Source organism: Megascapheus bottae, chromosome 8 (genome assembly GCF_031878675.1).
Source record: "Megascapheus bottae isolate mThoBot1 chromosome 8, mThoBot2.hap1, whole genome shotgun sequence".
In the NCBI taxonomy this organism is placed as follows: Eukaryota; Metazoa; Chordata; class Mammalia; order Rodentia; family Geomyidae; genus Megascapheus; species Megascapheus bottae.
The window spans coordinates 19178173-19199239 of record NC_143516.1 but is presented as its reverse complement, the minus strand read 5'-3'; the positions used below and the strand labels follow the sequence as shown (position 1 = coordinate 19199239).

General features: G+C 45.5%; 1 protein-coding gene across 1 annotated transcript; it reads right to left on the bottom strand.

Moving 5' to 3' along the window:
- Window positions 1-19300: 19300 nt before the first annotated feature.
- Window positions 19301-20122, bottom strand: Olig3 (oligodendrocyte transcription factor 3). The gene has a single exon (XM_090337637.1). The coding sequence runs from the start codon at window positions 20120-20122 to the stop codon at window positions 19301-19303; it is 822 nt and encodes a 273-aa protein (XP_090193763.1).
- Window positions 20123-21067: the final 945 nt, after the last annotated feature.

Sequence of the window (21067 nt, the reverse complement as noted above, 5' to 3'; positions counted from 1 at the left end):
GGGTGAAATGTAGTGTTCGAATTATAAGACCATTATCGTTAACAATTGGCAGGAGACTCCTCTCATTTCTCCTGGAGAGATAACAGGCATTGAATGTTTTGTGGGATTTTTTTTCTCTGTCCTCAATCACAACACTGACCTCACAGAAGCTGGCATTATGGACAGAGAGATTTGCTGAGGTCCAAGCATCCCTTTGCTCTCAGCATCAAGGACTTAGTCTGGAATAAGGAAATAGAATTCCATTGCCAGACAAAATGGTTATAGAAGTTTTGATCATTACCTAGAATATTACTTCAGAGGGATTAAATGTGAAAAATATCATGTTAGAAAGAAGAGATACAATTAGGTCAAGTTCAAGTACTGGCTTGATCAATCTGTACACACACCCCAGACATTCAGGTCTATCTAAGCAGGGTGGGGCTACTACTTCTGATCCAACTATAAATTACAGAATGTCCTTTGTGTGTCAGGCAATCTACATGCCTATTTTCATTTAATTGCTGTAGTAAATGAATAAATTTGTATTATTCTTCATAGAGATAAATGAAGTTAGGCTGAGAAAAGTTTAGAAAATTACCTAGGAGTGCATAGTTAAGAAATGGCATGGACTAGAGATGTAGCTCAAAGGTGGATCCCTTGCCTGCAAATGGAAAGTCCTGGTTTCAATCTCCAGCATCATAAAGACAAAAGCATGCGTGGCAGCAGGGGATGGTAGCTAAAGGAAAAGGAATGAAAAGCAAGAAAGAAATGGAATGGCAAAACCATTTTGAGATGCAAAAATTGCTGTGCTTTTCATGATTGATACTGCAGGCGTAGACTTGAAATTCATCTGCTTAAAAATCAAATAAGCAAACAAACCAAATTAGAGCAGCAGAAGGGAAAGATTTTGTCATGAGGAAGAAACTACAAGGTAATTTACCAGTAAGGAGATAGTAAACAATATAGTTGGTAGTAAAATTAATATTTGAACACATAAAAGCAGCAAAATATGACATAGTATAGAAGAATGCTTACTTTTATCCAGGACTCTTCAAATTACTTATATATTAACCCATTCTATCCTCTGAGATGATTCTGGCAAACAATGACTATTAATAGCCTCATTTTACAAAAAAGGAAACTGAGGCACTGAGAGGATAAATCACATGCCCACTTAGATACCATTGTGAGGTAAAGAGCAAGTTAGCTCTACCACTGAGCCTTTGAATCTCAACTATATTGGCCAGAATTCCACTTCTACCATTTTTAAATTTTTTTCTGATCCCCAATGGATGATACTTAAGTTTTCCAAGCTTTATGTTCCTCATCCAAAAAAGGGATGCTACCTAACTCCTAACATATCTGGATGAGCAGAACATTTGATACATTAAAAGCACAATGATGGTCTCATAACAAGTTTCCAACAATTTTTAGTTCCTGCCCATTTCCTTCTCTGTCTCCCCTCATTTCTACCTCACCCCCCACTCTTCCCTCTTCTATCATCCTCTTCCCCTTTTAGTTCGTTAATGGCTGCTCCATGTACTTCAGGGCAGTTTGCATGCACAGAAGCATTAGGGCTGGCATCTTGCCTTCCAACCAGGGATGGTGCCAAGAGCTGCAAGGATGGTGTTTGGAACCTTTGCCACTCTTTGGGGGTTTTCTCCCTTTTCATCCAAGGCAATGCCATTGAAGGTCATTTTAGTATAAAGTCTGATTGAAGCCCTGGGGTGAGGAAATATCTGTTGCTCAAAAGAACAAAACTAGTCCAACAGTGAGTTCAAGCAAGTCCCTGCAGGAAATGCTGGTACTGGAGCTGGGGTCATTCCAAGATGGTGTACGTGGTGACAACATCATTGTAGTAAAGTCTGCTTTTGGATTTGTCTGCATGAGACCCAGAAAACTGGAGCTGAAGAAACATCAGCTGGGCAGGCTCAGTCCTGATTTCTTTCATGCCCCCCTTGTCAACAGTTTGAAAGTGAGATGGCTAATTTCGTGCCTGACAAGAAAGGACGGATCATTTTCTCAGATGCTGTTACGAGCAGAGTCAGGGCTGGTACATTCTCTAAGGGAGTCCCTGAACCACAGGTTACTGGCAGGCAGACAAACACTCGCTGACAGCCATTTGTGACCAACTAGGAAACACCATCTGCTGTGGTTGAGGGGGGAAGAATGGCTCCAGCAAGTGAAAGCCATTGTGGAACCCTTTTTCTGTATTAACTTAGGGCAGCTTTAGGCTGCCCTAACAGAAAACAAATTCTGTACTCTTCACTAGTATATATCATCTGCATGCATATCGATGTATATTTGAGAATGCCCATGGATTCTTTTTTGAAGTAAAAAGATTTAAATCCATCTTCCTATTAGAATGCAAATGTTGAACCATGGAATCCAGCCAAATAATACAGGGAAGCAAACAACAGTCCAGAACTGGTTGAAGTTCCTTTAGAGATTTGAGCCAAATTGTACTTGGATATTACCACAAAGACAGCAAAGACTGGACTCAGAGAAGTCCAGCTTTTTAATGTGAGGTTTTTAAAACAGTCCTGTTATTATTTATCCATTGGGGTAGAGAGCTGTCCATTTCTAGAAGGCCCTGAGAATTCATTGTGTATGTCAATAAGTACTGGTTTTTGTTTTGGGGTTGTTTTTTTTTTTTTTTGGATCTCGAATAAGAGTAAATTATTTAGAAGCAAAAAGTTCTTTACTGGAAAGATAGCCTTTGGGTCTTTAAGTCACTTAGGACAAAGGCATCTTCTTGCTCATTAACCTTAATCAGGTCCTCTGTCAATGGCATGTGACAGCCCTCTCCCTCTCTCATTGGAAGTCTGGGTTTTCATTTTTAGGTGTCTTAATAGTCCTGATTCATGATTAAGTAATGAGAGCTGGCATGAAATGATCTAAAGTTTGGCTGATCTTGCATTTATTCTTACAAGCCTAAGAAAGATCATAAAACAAGTGTTCTGAAGCCACACGAACAAAAAAGGGTACAGATAAATTGCTAACACCCATACATAAACACTTGACAGGAGGAAATTGTCAGTTCTGGGTTCGGCTTCAACTCAAGGGACATGACAGAGGTGACAAGGCTTGCTAGAAGGAAGTACTTTATACAGATTAAAACATCTCAGCTCTGTGAGCTAGCTCTAAAAAGCTAGCTTTTCCCGAGTGGAAAAGTTGGTTTATTACTTCACCATTCTGCCTCAAACCTATATCTCAAATCTGGCTCACATCTCAAAGATAATCTTTTTAAAGTTTTTTAAGATGGACAGATGAGACTGGAGATATATGTCCTTGCATTTTTATCAGCTAGCACAGAAATGAAGCTGTGGTTCAGAGACTGAAATCCAGTAACCCCAAGTGAGTGAAGATTCCAGACTGTTCCAGAAATCTGTGCCTCACAGGGAGGGGAAGTACGGAGAGGGCAGTGACGGTCTTTATGAACCCCATTCCATCAAAGCATGGGGACATGGGAACATAACACATTGGTGAGGGAGGATGAGGGAAAAAGATTTAAATGTGCTTTCACTTATGGCTGGACGATATGAAAACAAAACAAATCTAAACATTTGTCTGTAGAATCAGGTGACAATTGACTGTCTGCTGTCTCAAGGGGCACAGGGAAATGGTCCATGCACCTGCCACCTAATTCAGTTTAAAACCTGACACATTTACTAAGAGTGGGCTGGCATAATGAAGTTCATTCAGGCTGTCAGTGGAGTCAATAACTTATCCCCAACTGCTTTTGTTTCAGCTGAGGCAGTGCCTCTGATCAGACTGAGGTACTTATTCAAGTAAAATTTATTTTCAATTGCTGGCATAATGGCACAGGCACAAGCCTGGCTTTGACAGGACCTTTTGCTCAGGGCTACACCATTGTTAAAGTTTGTGGCTATTGTCTGGGGTCTTTGATCTGTCAAGGCTACTTAACAAGCTGGTTTAAGGAAAAAAAAAAAACTGTTTCAGATAACAGGTGTGTCCTTTGAGGGTCCAGGGACATTTTTCAGCTCCTTTAAAGGACTGGATTGAAGACTGACTGAAATTTACAAGCTAGTTGGTGGTGATCTATGTAAAGCACTTTTAAAACAAGAAAGTGAGATTTAATGTCTTTATATCCGGTGGGTCTCTACCACAAGCAATCTTTTTGCAGGAGAGATTTAAGAGACATGTTTGGTTTTGTTATTTTTTTAATGAAGTCAAGTGTTAAATTATTTGTATGTAGGTGGTGTGCGGGTTTAGGACCAAAAGTTCAGCGTATGTTGGCAGTGTGGATTCAGGCAGCACTTACCAGCTACAGAAAGGTGGAGGAGGTGGCTCATGGCCTGGCAACCTCCATCGGGAAACTGAGAAATCTTCTCTTGGCTAGAAAAGGCCTTCTGAAAGAAAAAGGTGACATGCTAAAGACAGTGGACAACACATTCCTGGGCCCAGTTCTCATGCCAGAGTAGCCAGAGTCAGATATTAAATTCTCTCTGGAGGCTAAGTTATTTCATTCTGATAGTTTCAAAAATACTGTTTATTCCGCCCTCAGCTGCTTCCTCTCAAGTCTGTCCTGACTATGGGACTCTCTCCTCTTCAATAGCACTAATTCTGTTTAGGCTGAAGATTAATGGGGCTAAAATGAGGTGGACTTGAACCAGGGGACACAGTTGGGTCATTTACATCATTCATCTGCATAAAACCCACTTTAAGTCACCAAGTCCTCTTTGAGAAGCAGCAGGCATTAGAGAATGAGTCTCAATTGTACTGCAAACTTGGGCAAAAATGTCCTCCAAAATGTCTAACTTGACTTAGCCATCCTGAAGGTAAAATTTACGAACTTAGTGTTTTTTTTTTGGTTGTTGTTCAAAGCCATCTCTATAGGAAAGACCCAACAAATGAAACAAAAAGAAAATAACTATTAATTAGTTTTCTTCATAAAACGTTTTGTCTTCTTCAGTTATTATACCTACTATAAATGATTCTTTTATTGAAATAATCCCTAAAATAGGAGATTCAAAGAGCAAAGTAGAATATATGTGTGCATGTGTACATATGCATATATGTACCACATCTATATAGCTAGATAGCTAGATATATTTTTCGACAATACTGAGATTTGAATTCAGGGATTCATGCTTGCGGGGCACTCTACCATGAACCATACCTCCAGCTTTTTTTATATTAGTTATTTTTGAGATAGTCTTACCAGAGCACACACTTGTCCCACAATTCACCTATGTGAGGCTGCAGCTGAGACGGCAGGTACACACACCTCACCAAATCCAGCTCTCACTTTAGAAGTTGTCTTGAGAGATTTTCTGCCTGGGCAAACTTCAAACCATGGCCCTCCGGCTTTCTGCTTCCCAAATAGCCTGGATTAGAGACATGAGCCACCACATGTGACTTCGTGAGCATTTATATTTAAAATAAGAAGATATGTTTCCTATTTCCCACACTAACTCATAGCAAAAGGAATACAGATGATGTGATTACTTGCTCCCCCCCCTCTCCCTCTCTCTCTCTCTCCCTCTGTGTGTGTGTGTGTGTGTGTGTGTGTGTGTGTGTGTGTGTGTGTGTGTGTCAGGCTGGCTTTGTACTGTGATTCTCAGATCCCAGCCTCCTGAATAAGATTATGGATAAAATACTGGTGCCTGACTCAACTGATTTTTAATAGTAATTACATCTCTCAGATATTTTCACAGCAACTTATAGATCGTAGGTGACCAAATAACTGAACATCAAAGCCTCACCAAGTGAGCCCCTAAAACTAACTTCTACAGCATTTCCAATGTCAAGACTGCATATACTTTTTTTTTTTTTTGTCAGTCATGGGGCTTGAACTCTGAGTCTGGGTGCTATCCCTGAGCTCTTCAGCTCAAGGCTACCATCCTACCTCTGGGACTGGGCTTTGTCCCTAAGCAATTCAGCTCAAAGCTACCACCCTATCCCTGGAGCCACAATCCCACTTCCTGTTTTCTAGTAGTTAATTGGAGATAAAGGTATCATGTTCTTTAGTGCCCAGGCTGGCTTTGAACCACAATCCTCAGATCTCAGCCTCCAGAGTAGCTAATATTACAGGTGTGAGCCACCACGCTGCACATATTTGTGTCTATAGCCAGGATTTCTCTGGTCTGCATTGGTCACAGCTTCTGACTTCTCTAGTTAAATTTAATTAAGAATTTCAAATGCAATTTGCCATGCTGCTTGGTATTCTTCATATCTCTTATCGTCTTGTTTGCTATCTACCTACCAATCTTTTTCTCTACCTTATCTCTGTGAGTAATTTTTGTGCTACAGTTAAGATCAGAGACACGGGGGGGAGGGGGGGGTAGGCTACTTGATTTTGTATCCTAGCCTTGACTGACATTCAGTTGCCACGTAACTTTGTGCAAGTCAGCCAACCTCTCTGAGCCTTGGTTTTATTATCCTTATCACTGGAATAACAATGGTATCTAACGTAGAGAATTATTGCAGTGATTTGATGAGTCCACAGCTGTAAAAGCAGATAGAAAGGGTCTGGATACATGCTTGTCAAGCTCTATGTACACAATCTGTTTGACATTTTAAGAACTTGGAAAATTCCTTTTGAGAAGGCTGAGTGGATTACCATGTCCATTGGGCACTGACTTTTGCTCATCTCTGCCCCACCACAACGTGCTGTGCTCTGTTCCAAGTCCACTCTTTCATTCCACATTCCAGCAGCATCCTTCCAATCTCCTCTGCAGTTTTTGGCTTCTGAGCCCTGTTTTAGATTATGCTTGTCATCTGACCTCTTAGCTGACTAACAGTCAGCTTGCCACATACCCTATTTCCACTACTCCCTCTTCCCCTACCATACCCTCAGAACCTGGTGTGGTTGGAGCCCAGGGCATGGCAAAGCTCCTCGATGAATGATGAATTAAGAAAAAACATTGCCAAGTCACCCGATGACCTTCTGGGAGCAAGACCTTGCTATGGAGGGGGTGGATGCTGCTCCAGAGAAGTAAATATCAGCAGTGTCACTTAGGATGCTGCCAACAAGACAAGGCCACCTGGAGAACAGAAGGGGACAGGCCGAGAGAACATGCTTAAGGCTAGTCATGGAGATATGGGGCAGCTGTCGGGAGCACCAATTTGGAGTCAGACAGCACAGTGCTTGAGATTCAGCTGTCATTTACTGGTTATGTACCCTTTCCAAGTTACAGAATCTCTCCAGACTTTCCTTTCCTTATCTGGAGGAGGGAAGTCACTCACCCTACCTTACCAACTATCGAGACACTTCTGTGGGATGATACTATAAACCACTCAGGAGAAAACAGCTGTGATCAACACAACCCCTAGAAGCAGAACAGCCTGAGTGGTGGGGCCATTCTTTCTAGGTATTATCTTGTTTAGTTATACAATTTCTACCCCAGAACATGTCTAGATCTGTGCATGATGAAAATCCCTATTTCAATGTACTTATGTTTAAAAAAACAAATCTATACAGACTATGATTTCGTATTTATGGCCATGAAATCTCAGAGCTAGAAAGGAAACCCCAGAACGCCCTTTGCAATTGATTATCCAAAGATTCTTTATATAATTCGATTTTCAAAAAAAAATGCACTTATGACGTTCCTGACTCTACATGGTCTGAACTGGACTATCTGGTCTCTGCCCTATGGCGTTCACGTTCCTGTGGGAGACAGTGGGGCCTGTGACACGAGGGGAAAGCAGGTGTGCTGTGAGCCACCAGCACATAGGGCTTCAGGAGCACAAGGGAGGGGTCCCAGGCTTTCCCAGGGGAGTAGGAGCCTGGTAGGAAGTGAAAAATAGGCTGAGCAAGAGGGAGGTAAGACCACATTTGTCACAGAATGCAACAGCATGTGTGCAAGCTTGGAGTTTTGGAGCAATGGCTTACACTTGAACATTTCCCATTAGATTCAAATCTGTCTGCAAAATACCTTTTCAGTACAATCCAAAGGAATCTTCTTGAGGAAACCACCCACTACCTACTGTTTAATACACAGAATAGAAGGTGTAGAAGGAGGCAGAGCATATAACGTCACAAAAATTAATATCTCATCACTATTTTCTGATTTTATAATCAGGGACAAGCATGCTTCAAAGCCTCGACTGGTGGGGCATTAAAATGCTTCGAATTAGGAGTAGAAACCTTGAGAATTCTCACTCATGGTCATTAGCATTAAGTGGAAACAGAGAGAAAAGATAACACTACTTCTATGACTTCCACAAGACCATATATGAACCCCCCCCTTTTCTGTTCCTGCACCTCATGAAGGAACTGGAATCTTGTAATAATATCAGTTATGAAAATTTGAAACAATGTTACTCCAGTGAGCTTAGAATGTATTCAGTTTGGTGACAAACAGGATCCTGACCCTCCCCCTCCCAAAAGAAAGAAAAATGTATCCTTCCTGGACTCAGATATCAACATTACATACTAAATCATCCTAATTTTGACAATGTACTGGCATTGCATAAAAACAGACTTATTTCACAGACTGATGACACAGAGTAGAGAGCTGAGGAATAGACAGTGGCTTTCAGAACTTGATGGCAGTCAAGAAGGAATTATTATGGCCTTTTGGGGGAGAAATTGATGTGCCCCATAAAGCATGAATAACCAACTTAACAGATTTCAGGGTGCAATAAGACAGTTACTATATCCGAAACTTCCAGCATCTAAAGGGACTTACTTAGCCCATTTTGTACTTCTCTGACAGAATACTACAGGTCATCAGGATATTCATAATGAAAAGTAATCTATTTGACTTAAAGTTCTGGAGGCTGGAAAGTTCAAGATGGATGGGCCACTTCTGGTAAGGAGCTTCTTGCTGTGTGAAATGCACCACATGGAGACAGAGCATTCGTGAGACAGAGCAGGGAAGGGGCTGAATACACAGCATTACCAGGAATCCATTATACCCCATAATAAGTAACCTATTCCTGCAGTAATAAGAAGTCATCTACTCTTGCAGCTCTCATCACTTAATCACCATTTAGCGATCTGACCTCTCAATGTCATTGCACTAGGGATTTCATTTCCAATACATGAACCTTGAGGGATAGACACATTCAAAACAAAACATAAACTACACCAGAAACTCTAAGAGAAAAAAAAAAACAACAGAAAGAGGCAGGTAAGCTGACAGAGCAAGGGATTTGGGTTCTATTTCTTGAAGAAATTCTTGAACAGATATCAGAAGAAACATCTAGGGAGACAGAAGTTCATGGTAGTGTTAGTCATCACAGCAGAGGAAGCAGAGTTATCCTGTCTAGGCTAGAGGAGGATAAATGCCATCATCACAGGGCAAGTGATAAATGGAGTATGATGGACACACAGTGTGGAGTGTTGGATGGAAGTTACATACACAAGGTTAGCAAACAGGAAAGCAGACAGATCTTAGCACACAAGTAGCAGAAAGTAAGAAATAGGAGGGATATGGCACAACCTCTTTCTAAACTGAAGCTAGGAACACATACAAAACAACACTGTTAATTTTATAAGGATTCCTACACTGTTATAATGTTTAATATTATATATATATATATCAAACACATTTGCACTATGAATATGTGGCAGAGGAGATGAGCCATACTCAGTAAGTTTGTCCCAGACTGCATGTCAAATGCTAAGGAGTGGTTTCACTTCAAGCATTTTTTGGCAACCATACTCCAGAAGCCTCTTGCATTTTACATCTCCTGGTCTGAGGAACAATCTTTGCTCTAGTCTGTAGCATCTGGGGGTGTTTGGACAGAAAACAGCCAGAGGAGGTGGAGACGGCATCTCACTCTGGAGCAGAGGGAAAGGTTTGTTTGGGGCTCAAGATAATAAAAACAATAACTCACTCTGAAATTAAAGGTAGGCAGATTGCCAAGATGCCTGTTTGGAAAGAGAATATGTTTTCTAAACCCAAGACCCTCCATGTAACTCTTTTCCCTGAATGGGCACCACTAGGCCTGCATTGTTCTCTCATGAGATTAAGGAACAAAGGAGAACCAAAGTGAACTTCAAGTTCAGGGTCCCTTCTGATCAATGAAAAGTAAAATCCTTTGTATCAGACTCAAGTGTCTCGTCTTCTACCAGTATCATGAAGCCAGTCCATCTTAGGGGCTTGAAGTATGGCCAACCCCTGAGTCTGTAACACATTCTCAGATGCTGCTGCTCTGGGAACACAGCTGATAACCAGAGATCCAGGCCACATCAGTTGTGAATGGCCCTATGAAAGCTGTTTGACTTTCCTTGCCTCAGTTACCTTAGCTGCAAAGAGGAGATAATAATAGCATCCCTCCCCAGGCTTGCACTGAGAAGTAAATCAGTTCATCCACAGGAAGTCTTAAAGCCAGGACTGGGACATCTTTAAAACTCCCTGTTTGCTGTGATTATTCATATCAGTATTTCCCACATTGATGCAAGCTGGAAAACAAACAACATTTGCTACCACAGTGCCACACCACCTAGGAAAGTGATGCCGTTTAAGAGTACTTGTTTACATATTTAGATGAACACGCTGAAGAAAAGCACGTCTAGAGAAGGAAAAGGGACTGCTAAAGGCCTAGTAAAGAATGATAAGAAAAGCACTGTTCCCTTGCTGGAGAGTTTGTGAGCATTTCTGAGTTCTGCAAGTGTAGTACCTGCACTGTCTCCTCTCCCTCCTTCTGTGCTTGCTCTCTCATCTAGCACTGTCAATGGGCTGCTTCAAGCATCTGACTGAGGCTTAATTACTGCCTCCAAAAATTATTGAATCTCTTCAGTTTGAATCTATTTCAAGGGCTTTTGTTGCTAGTGGGGGTCCCTCCTTTGTAAATGCCTCTTGGGAAGATCTAGTGCTTGCTATGAAAAGTACAGCGATTTTTTTTTTTTTAGTATTTTGTTCTTCAAAATCTGTCTATATCTATAATAATGGAAGGGACAGGTCTTAAGTCAACATAGGCTTTGATGCAAAGAGATCAGATCAGATGTCTCTGTTAAGAGCCTGCCTGGTAGGTGTGACAATGGGACCAGGCAACAGGATGGGGAACAGGAGGGGTTGGGAGAGATGGGGGAATGATGGAAAGAGTAACAGTCATCCAGATTATATTCATAGACTGATAATGTTGAATTGAAACCCTCTTGTACAACTACATAGAGATGTTATGTCTGTACAGTCAGAAGCTATAATCCTAACTACTCAAAAGGCTAAGATCTGGGGATTGTGGTTTGAATCAAGCATAAGAACAAAAAATCCCTGAATCTCTTATTTCCAATTAATCACTACAACAGCCAGACAGTGCCAGGCCCCCACACACCATAATGTGTATATATACATATGTGTGTGTGTGTGTGTGTGTGTGTGTGTGTGTGTGTGTGTGTGTGAAGAGAGGGAGAGGGAGAAGGAGAGAGAGAAACAGAGAGGGAGAGAGAGAGAGAGAGAGAGGGAGAGAGAGAGAGAGAGAGAGAGAGAGAGAGAGAGAGAGACAGAGACAGAGAGACAGAGAGACAGAGAGAGAGACAGAGACAGAGAGAGAGACAGAGAGAGAGACAGAGAGAGAGAGAGAGAGTCCCAGAATGAGAGGTGCCAAATAAAACAAGAATCTAAAGATAAAACCTAAAAAGATTTCCAAGTCAAGTCAAGATGTCTTTTGGGAAAGGACACCCCTGCTAAGGAGAGAGACAGAAACAGGTGCACTTCTATATATCCAGTGAGTATAATTTCTAAAACTATTTTATTTAATCTTGGACTCTAACTTATTAACAATATAATTTACTAAAAATGGGAAACAAGTTGTTGTTTACTTCCATTTTTTGTCATACTTTCCCAAGGAGAGAAAAATGGTGCATGTGACTAAAACATATGTACAAGCTCCATTAAATGTCAACCTCTCTCATTGCTAGCATTCAACACTCTGATATGGCAGGGAAGACAAATATTGGCTTTAATGAACATGTGATCCTTCAGGACACTTCACTTTCTTAAGAAGCTCTGTGTGTGTTTGTGAGAGAGAGAGTGAGGAGAGAACGTTGTCTGATTTTTGTACTATTATTTTAATTAGGAAAACAGCTAATTCATATCCACATATTTATCAGTTTCATAATACCAAACTCTATAGATAGCATATCTCACCTTTCTGCAATATTATAATTAAGTAGGTCTACACAGGTTAAATGGATATCGAGGTGTAATCAATATTTCCTTAATTAAGTAGAACAGATTTATGTGTGCATTTCTTAAAGATATTTTGCATTCAGTTTTTCCATGTAATTATCTGATTCCAACTGAACTGCTTTTGCTTGAGTTCAAAAGGTATTTAGTTTTATCATGTACTTAATTTATCAGGCCATTGCTATCTAACAGATAAGGAAGACACGAAAGGTGGCACTGAAATCTGCCTCCTGTTGAAATCTGTCTTGTCCTTCTTAACTCTGATGTTCAAAATGGTTTGATCCAAACCATTAAAAGAGGAACAAATGTGGAAGGGGGAAATAAACAAAAGGGAAATGTAGTAAACTATTGAAACAAACTGTAACACTGTACAAAAGAAGATTGGATAAAGGAAGTATAATCAAAGTCTCAAGTGAAAGAGAAGAAAATTCAACACAGAAGGATAAGGGGACAGACAAGTCATATAAGCTTTCTAAAACTTTTGTGCAAGAACCCCTGGCCTCAAGCTTTAAAGATTGCCGGAAGCTGCAAAGACCCTCCCTCTTTTCCCTGGGGTCTTCTCTGTGGGTCCAGCAAAGATCTAACCATTGTAGGCTTGGATCTTTGAGTTCTAGGTAGGCTTATGTATCAGGGATTTTGTTTTTGTCTGGGTTTTCAATGGGCCAGCCCCAGCTGCACATTTAGGGACTGCTTCAATCAACCCGGGGTTTGCACAGATCCATTGGAAAACTCACCCCCCTCTTCACCCCTGCGGGGAGGGAGTAATTAACACAACATTAAGTCACTTCTACTTTATTGACGGGGGATATTGTGCAGGTCACTGCTTTGAAAACTTTTGTGCTGGAAGGAAATTACAGGATTGTTTTATGTGTCAAACACAACGTAGCAAACTCTTGCAGTCAGAGACAAGTTTCTGTAGCTCAAGGAGTTACAGAGATCAGGCATAAAATAACGAATCCCATTTTTAATGTTTTTCCTCCTATCTCTCTCCTTTTATTTTTCTTTAAAAAAAATCAGTTAAAAGAAAAACGACTTGTTCATTTGGTAATAACTAATATAGAGATATGAATTACAGAGATGCCCAAACTAAGTTTATCTCTGCATCAATAAATCTGTAAAAACAACTGCATGGAAACTAAGTGCTGTCGCCATTGCTTCTGTTTATTTCCATATTAATCAAGACATCTGCTTTGTTCCTTCCTACCCAGCAGAAGGAAAGGGTGGGGGGGGGGGGCTCTAGTGTCTGAAAAAGTCTCAAAAAAGTCGGATCTTAAAGCAAACATGCCCGAGAGATTTTTACCATCGGATTTAACTAACCAATGCCCCCCAGGCCCCAGAGACAAGGTCTGTTTACGTTGACTATTTCCATATTTACGTATATTCCATCTTTCTCCCAGTATGCTTCAGAGTGCCTGACACAGCAGAAACATTTTAAAAAGTGTGTGTTCCTAAAGCAGAAGATAAAAAGAAAAAGAAAATGTAGGTTCTCGTTGCTTGGGTGTCTCAGTGCGCATCTGGGTGCGGAAGATGACGTGGGCCTCCTGTCCTTTCCAGGGACAGACAAGGGGAGAGAGGTCTCCATGGAAAACGCCCGCTCCACGCTTCACTCTTTTCGTGAGCCCCGTCGGCTTCTGGAGGCCAAGTTCATTCTCTGCGCCCTCCGCTGCGCTGTAGTACAGGGAAGGGGCCCCGGGAACCCGGCTTCTGGAGTTTCCCAGGTGAAGGCAGCTGAGGTTGTTTCTGATCTCTCAAACCTCCAGGCAGCAGCGGCGTCCCAGCTCGAATCCCCAGCCAGCCCGAAGCTCCAGTCTAGCCAAAGCTGCCTCCCGAACCGACCCGGCCCGCCGCGGCTCTGCGCCCGGCCCTTCCCTCCCCGGCACGGGAAACCAGGCCATCCACCCTGCTTCCACCAGAAATCAATGCGGGCCCCCACATCTACACACCCTGCTCTGCCCTTCCCCCAGACCTGGACCCTAACGGACCCGAGGACCCCGGCGTGCGCTCCTGAAGCCTCTTCTAGCCCCCGCCGTGGAAGGCAAAAGCAGAGGCTATAGGGCTGGGGGGGGGGTGTCACCACTCAGATCCCCGCGGTGATCTTGGGGTGCTGGCTCCTCGGTGAGGTCCAGGGAAGGGAAAGCCCATCCTTTGTAAAGTTTACAAGCTGTGAAGAGCCCCCCCACACACACACATCCTGGCACCCACGTGGACACAGGGGCCCTTGAGGAAAGGGTCGGCCCCAGCACAGATCCGTTGTCACAGACGTCTTTCCTCCCCGAACCTCACTACCGTTTCCATAAATGCTTAAGGATTTCGGGGTCCTCGGCGGGCGTCGTTGGCAGTCGCGCAGGGCCTGCCTCGGCGGTACTCTGTCCAGGGCATCTTGTTCTTATCTATGGCTGCGCCATCCCATCTGCCTGGCGGGGCCACAGACCTCCGAAGAGGTTGGGGTCGGTGTAGGGGCGCCGAGGCAGGCTCTTCCCACGGCCCTCAGCTGCCACCCGCCCCCACCCGGCCCCTCGGCGGGCACCGAGCTGCTCCGGGGCTGGCCGCTTCCAGCCGGGGCTCGCCCGAGGGCGCGGGAAGAGCCTCGCGCGCAGCAGGGGCCGCAGAGCCGCCAGCCACCTCCCTCCACTCCTCTCCGCTGGGCGCGGCGGTCGCCGGGTCGCCGGAAAGGTTTTGCTGAACTTTGGCACTCCGTAGCAAAACCACTGAGAACGCCAGCCGCGGCGGGGGGGGAGGGGGCTGGTGCGCCTCCTCCAGCCCGGGGCCCCTCCGCGGCCTAGATCTTTGCGCCCCCGGGATCTTCAGTGGTGCCTCCCGTCCCCTCTTTCCTCCGGCCTTGGGGCCTGGACTTAGTCGGGACCCAAATTCTGCACCCTGGGTGGGGATCGGTTTCCGATCGGTGTCCCCTGTTCTAGAAGGGGAGATGGCGGGATTCTCTAGGCGGAGCAGAATAAATAGCCCAGGACTGGTACCAACCCCGGGGCCACTCAAGGAAGAGGCCACTCTCTCCGATCTGTCAATCCGGGAAAAGACCCGGAGAGGTGAGCCTGAGCTCCGTGAAGGCTTCTTGGAATTGTAGAAGTCCTGCCCTTCCCCGATGGCCAGGCCAGGCCCTGGTGCCCAACCCCCGCGGCTAAGCGGTGGGGGGGAATCAAGCTTCCCGGTGAGCCCTCCCCGAGGCCCGGTCCACACGCAAGGGTCGGGACCCACCCTTGCTTAACGCTGGCCAGTCGAGCGGTCAGCCCCGCCCGGCTGATGGACTGGGCGGAGGGAGGTCCCGTAGCCTCATCTCCCGTTGTGCGGGGGTGCGTGTGCTCCGGCCTCTCTGAAGTGGGGGGCTTTAGTAGTAGTGTCCGCTGAGAGCTTCCGTGGAGGCCCCCTTTTCTTGTGGACAAAGGGAATTTTGAGGGCTGAACTAAAAGGGCTTCAACCCCAGGGCTCTTACCCAAGTTCACTGACTGGAAATCAGAACTGAAGAGTCACCATGGCTCCACGCATTTTTCTGGGATACAGAACTTCCTTTCCTCCACAAGTTGGCAGCTAGGTTGGCAGCACAGAAACAATTTGGAAGGCTATTTGTGGGGAGGGGGGGGGGGACCATGAGCTTCCCAAGCTTAGGCCAAGTCTCCTAGTCCTTCCGTGGACGAAGAGACACCCCAGAAACAAAGATAGGAAGCAAACTGCACCCTTATTTACCAGCCATTTTCTTCCCACTTGAAGTTCAAGAACTTTTTAGCCTGAGTTTCTTCAGGTATCCCTGCCTCCAGGTTACTACTCTTTTAAGTACAAAAAAAGAAAAAAAAGTTTAAGATGGAATGAAAGAATCCTTGCTTTATGTTGAGATTCAACTTTTAAAACTACTTTAAACTTTTGAGAACACGGTAAACTTACAAAGAAAGAAAAAATCATAACCCTTCAGCCAAGAGGCATTCCACTTTTGTGGCCGAGTAATCTTGTTTATAGCGTGGAGAATTGGAGAATTTAACCAGAAAAGTATTGAAAGGAAGGATCTGCAAGCAAACGCACAGCCCCAGGAATCCAACTCTAACACCAACACAAGACCCTCCCCAGACGGCCTCTAGTGATTATTCTTCCTTTCAAATGAATCTAGAAACCCCAGGAGACCTGGCCCCCCAAATAGCCTTCCAAATTGTTTCTGGGCTATTCTTAAAGAAATCCTAGCTCTCAACCTGTGGAGGAAAGGAAGTTCTGTAACCCAGAAAAATGCTTGGAGATGTGGAGACTCTTCAGTTCTGATTTCCAGTCAGTGAACTTGGGTAAGAGGCCTGGAGTTGAAGCAATTTCATTTAGTTCATTTCCCCTACCCCCAAATCCCTGAGTTAACCTAATAAATTTGAAATGGATCAATCAAAAGCTAGTGTTCCCCTGGCTTGAACTCACAGTATCCTCATTCCTTTCCTGCCCCCAGGTTAAGCTTGGCTCTGGAGACTGCTCTGGATTAGCTGGAGGGAGGGCTGTACATCTTCTCTGGGCTAAACCTTTTAAAACGGAACTCAGGAGAAAGTTGTTTCCCTGATTGATGAAACTTTCCCTCCCCTCCTCTTTCTAAATAATAAACTGTGGAAAGGCTGGAGGGCTTCCTTGTGTTGGTTTCAAATAAATCCTCAACAGGCTCTTTTCCTCACTCAGAGAAATGAATCACACTTGGGAAACAGATGATTATTCCCCCATTTGTCTGCCTACAATTAGTGAAAACTAGCCCATCCACAAGAGACCCTCACTTTGGTCTTTCTCCCTGGATGGAGTCTGAGAGAGTAAAAAGGGATGGAGAAGAGTGAATTGGGTAGAAAAAGGTCTCACTGAAGTGCCTCCCAGAAAGGGAAGTCACAGGAACCCAGGACAGGAAGGTCAAGAATTTCCTGGGTGCATTCACGTAGCTGGTTCCTGGAAAGAGACCTTAGGGCCCCACCCGCAGTGGCTGAGGTTCCATCTTCTGATTCAGTAGCAAATTCTGGGTGTCACTTTTCTACCAAGAGTGCAGTTCCTTTGTGGGAAATAGAGGCGTGCATAGTTGGAGCTCACTTCAAAAATAAAATAAAATCCTTAAAGAAGACAGTGTTGGATTGCTTTGGTCTGTACAAATGATCAGGAATCAGTAGGTGGGCAGGGGGGTGGGGAGATGGGGGAGAGTGAAGAAAAGAAAACAATTGATTTAAAGGATCTCCTTTTTTTTTTTTTGCCAACATTTAAACTACAGATGCCCCGGGTATATAACTAGTATATAGCAATCCTCTACCAGAGGAAAAAGCAGGGAAAATTCTAGCAGCAAATCTGTGAGAGGTGCTGGGGTTGGAGAAGCAGTCTCCCTCCTCCTCTTTGCCACCCCCAGCTCATGTACAAAACAGAATAGCCTTTACTTTCTCTTCAGGGCTCTGGGACCAAGAAGGAAGGCAGGCTTGGTGAGTGTTTAATTATTTGCTAAGGCCATTCTTGGTTGACATTTAAAACATGTACTGGATTTTAACAGGAGGAAGAGAAAGAACCAGGAAGCCAATTGAAAGAGAAAAGAAGTTAACTTACTGCTTCCTTCCTGTGTGTTTCCAATACAGCCAAACCTCTGCCACCACTTCACCTCCCGTTCCCTCTCAGTTTGAGAGTCCACATTATGCTTTTTTAAAATCTCAATTTCTGAGCTGATGAAGATATGCTTACTGCAGAAAAATAAGGAGCTTAAGTAGCATAAGACTATGAATATCTATCATACCCCCATTTGAAGGACATTCCATTGCAAACATTAGCACCAATTTACCCATCTTTATTTATAAATGAGCAGAGAGAGGGGGAAATAATCTCATATGCCCTCCCCCAATCCAAATCCTCACCCTCCCCCACACATACTTTACTAAGCTCACAACTCCCCTAACCTACTACCTCTATCTGCTGAGATTTTAGGCAGAGGCAAAAACCAGGATTTAAAGTTTCTTTTTTATTTGAAATCTCATCCAGAAACACTGGTTATTAATAAATATATCATAATTATCAAGAATATATAAAAAATAAAGACAGGTATTGTCTTTGAGGCCTTAACAAAATAGTTCAAGCAAATGTTCAGGAAAATAAAACCGAAACTCCTCCCCAAACCACAAGAACTTTCAAAGCTGATAATAGAGAAAGCCAACCCAGCACATGCAGAAGGATTACTGAGCGAATTAGGGGTGGGGTAGGCTACAAGCGAAGTCCAGGCTTTTGCAATCTTGGCCCCTAGAAGAGCCAGGAAATTAGGAATGAAGTTTGAAGGGAGTGTGGGTTGGGGGAGAAGCGCATGTGCATGAGTATGAGTCTTTGCACTCTGCCCCCTTTTCGTGTCATACAACCACAGACAGACATATGCAGTACTGGGAGAAATCACTAATAAATCCTTGTTACAAGGAAAATGGCACCACAGCCTTGCACAACATGTTTAGACAAGATTCATTTAGAAGCGTGCATGCATTCTTTTGACCTACACTGCGTCGAAAGGAAACTCACACAGAAGGTGTCATGCCTCCCCCGGAGTTGAGATTCAAAACTTGGGTGTTGAGATATCCTCTCTCTCTCTCTCTCTCTCTCTCTCTCTCTCTCTCTCTCTCTCTCTCTCTCTCTCTCTCTCTCTCTCTCTCTCCATCTCTCTCCATCTCTCTCTCTCTCCATCTCTCTCACTCTGCATTTTCTCTAGAGAAACTATAAGACAGAGACAATCATAATTGTATCCATCTCAAAGAAATATTTACATTTGTTTTGCACAAATGGGATAGCCATGTTTTTCTTTTTCTTCTTCCAAAATGAGACCACAGAGCCCGAGAAAGCCAACTAGAAAGTTCCTTCTCAAGTTTCTAACTACACCGACCCGGTCTTTTACACAACAAATGCAGTTTTGACAAGAACGTGCTGCAAGTGCGAAATACTGGCGCGGCTTGGGAAAAGAAGCAGGCATGCAGAACACGACTTCAGGTTCGAGTCCCCTTCGCTACCACCTAGAGATCGCAGCTGCGTTTTGGTCCATTTGCCTCCAGGGCAGGGGTGGGGTGGGGAGTGTCCAGTGGGAGCCTAGCTGATCCCCCCAGCCTGCCTCACCCGAGGCCTCCCGTACTCCTCTCCGGACCTCCCGCAGGCTGAGCGCGCAGCCACCCGCGTCTCCTCCCGGCCCGGCACCGCAGCCCCCCTCTCTGCCCCTCCGCCCCGCTCTTCCTCCGCCGGGCCGGGCCCGAGGCTCACTTAAGCAAGTCCTTAGACTCGGCGGACAGCCGGGCCATGTTAGCGGTGGAGAGCGCGGACAGGTGCGGCGGCGGCGGCATCTGGCAGATGGTGCAGGGGCACGGCAGCCCTGCCCAGTGCTGGAAGCCGCTGCCCAGCTGCAGCGCGGGCGGCGTGGAGGGCGCCTTGAGCAGGGAGTGGGGAGGTCGAATGCTGCCGAGGGCGGGCAGCGAGGCGGCGGACAGTGGAGACGAGGCGTTGCCGGTGGAGAGAGCGCCGCCCAGGATCGGGTGCACCGGGTGCACGGCGTTGGCGGCGTGCGCCGGGTGGCCGGCCGAGTGGCCCACGGTCCCGCAGTGGAAGGCAGAGTGGTGCCCCCCGTAGATCTCGCCCACCAACCTCTTCATCTCCTCCAGGGAGCTGGTGAGCATGAGGATGTAGTTTCTGGCCAGCAGGAGCGTGGCGATCTTGGAGAGCTTGCGCACCGAGGGCCCGTGCGCGTAGGGCATGACTTCGCGCAGCCCGTCCATGGCGAGGTTCAGGTCGTGCATCCTCTTGCGCTCGCGCCCGTTGATCTTCAGCCGCAGCTGCTGTAGGTCCTGCTCCGACAACTGCTTCTTGATTTTGTACTTGCTGCTCTCTCCCGCGCCCTTGGCGCCCGCCCGGGAGAGGCTCTCTCCAGGCATCTTCTGCCCCAGCTCGCCCTGGGTGGACGACACCGAGTTGAGCCGGCTGTCCTGGTGGTGATGGTGGTGGCGGTGGTGGCGTTCCCTCAGGTACACCTCATCCATGTCCGGAGACGAAGCTCTGCTGGAGACAGAGCTCGAATCAGAATTCATTTTACGACAAGGGGGGGGGGATGCGGCCCTACTGTGGGAGAGGCTTTGAGCGGGAAATGAAAGAGAAGCTCGGATTCAACCCCAGCGATCACCACGCAAAGCGACCCTCAACTCCAACTCCTCGAGCCCGGCCACCCACTCCTTCCTCAACGGTGCAGACTGGAGAAGGAAAGTCGAGGCTCGGCCTCGCCCCGCCTCTCGCCCTCCCCGCTGCTCTCCAGCAGCTCAGGCTGCTTTCCTGGACAGCTAGACGGTGTGTGCTTGAACTAACCTCACGCGGCAAAAGAGGGGCTTTTATAGAGCTGCGACGGAGAAAAGAGACAAAAGGAGCCCTCCTATCTTTCCTGGGTTGCGGAGGATGACGTGCGATCATTCAGGGCGGCGCGCCCGGCCGCCCTATTTAGCGAGGATTCCTATTGATATTCATTGTTGGGGCTGCCTTGGGACACCTCAGCCCCGAACCGCCCGGAGCCCCGGGGCACAAACCTTCTGATTGACACACCCACCGCTGCAGCTCTGCCCACGCTTTCCTGGGTTCACACCCCCACCCCCACCCCCACACAGGCCCTACCCAGCCCTCCTCCCTAGTTTTCCTAACCAAATCTTACACTTGAGGAACCAGAGGAAGGCAGCCAGAGGCTCGCCTCGGCTTCCTCCGGGTTTAGACAGAGGACTTGAAATATTCTCTCCCCTTCCTTTCCTAGCTGCTTCTAAGGGAAAGGTGGTTGGGGGGGAGGGAAGGGGGATCCCCAAAGGAAAGGTCTGAGGGGTAGAGGATCCTTCGCAGGGCAGGCTGCATAGGATAGGAGTGCGTGCTAAAGTTCTTTGTCTAGAGTTTTTATTTTTTACTTATCATTGAGTCTCATTTGTTTTCTAAACATCCCGTTCAGGTTGTCTGGTGGGTTCTTCTGGGGAGATTTCGAACAGGCGTGGTGTGCCCCTAAC

What these genes read in the sequence shown, in the direction of transcription:
- Olig3 (XM_090337637.1), bottom strand. Translation starts at nt 20,122, where the DNA reads ATGAATTCTGATTCGAGCTCTGTCTCCAGCAGAGCTTCGTCTCCGGAC.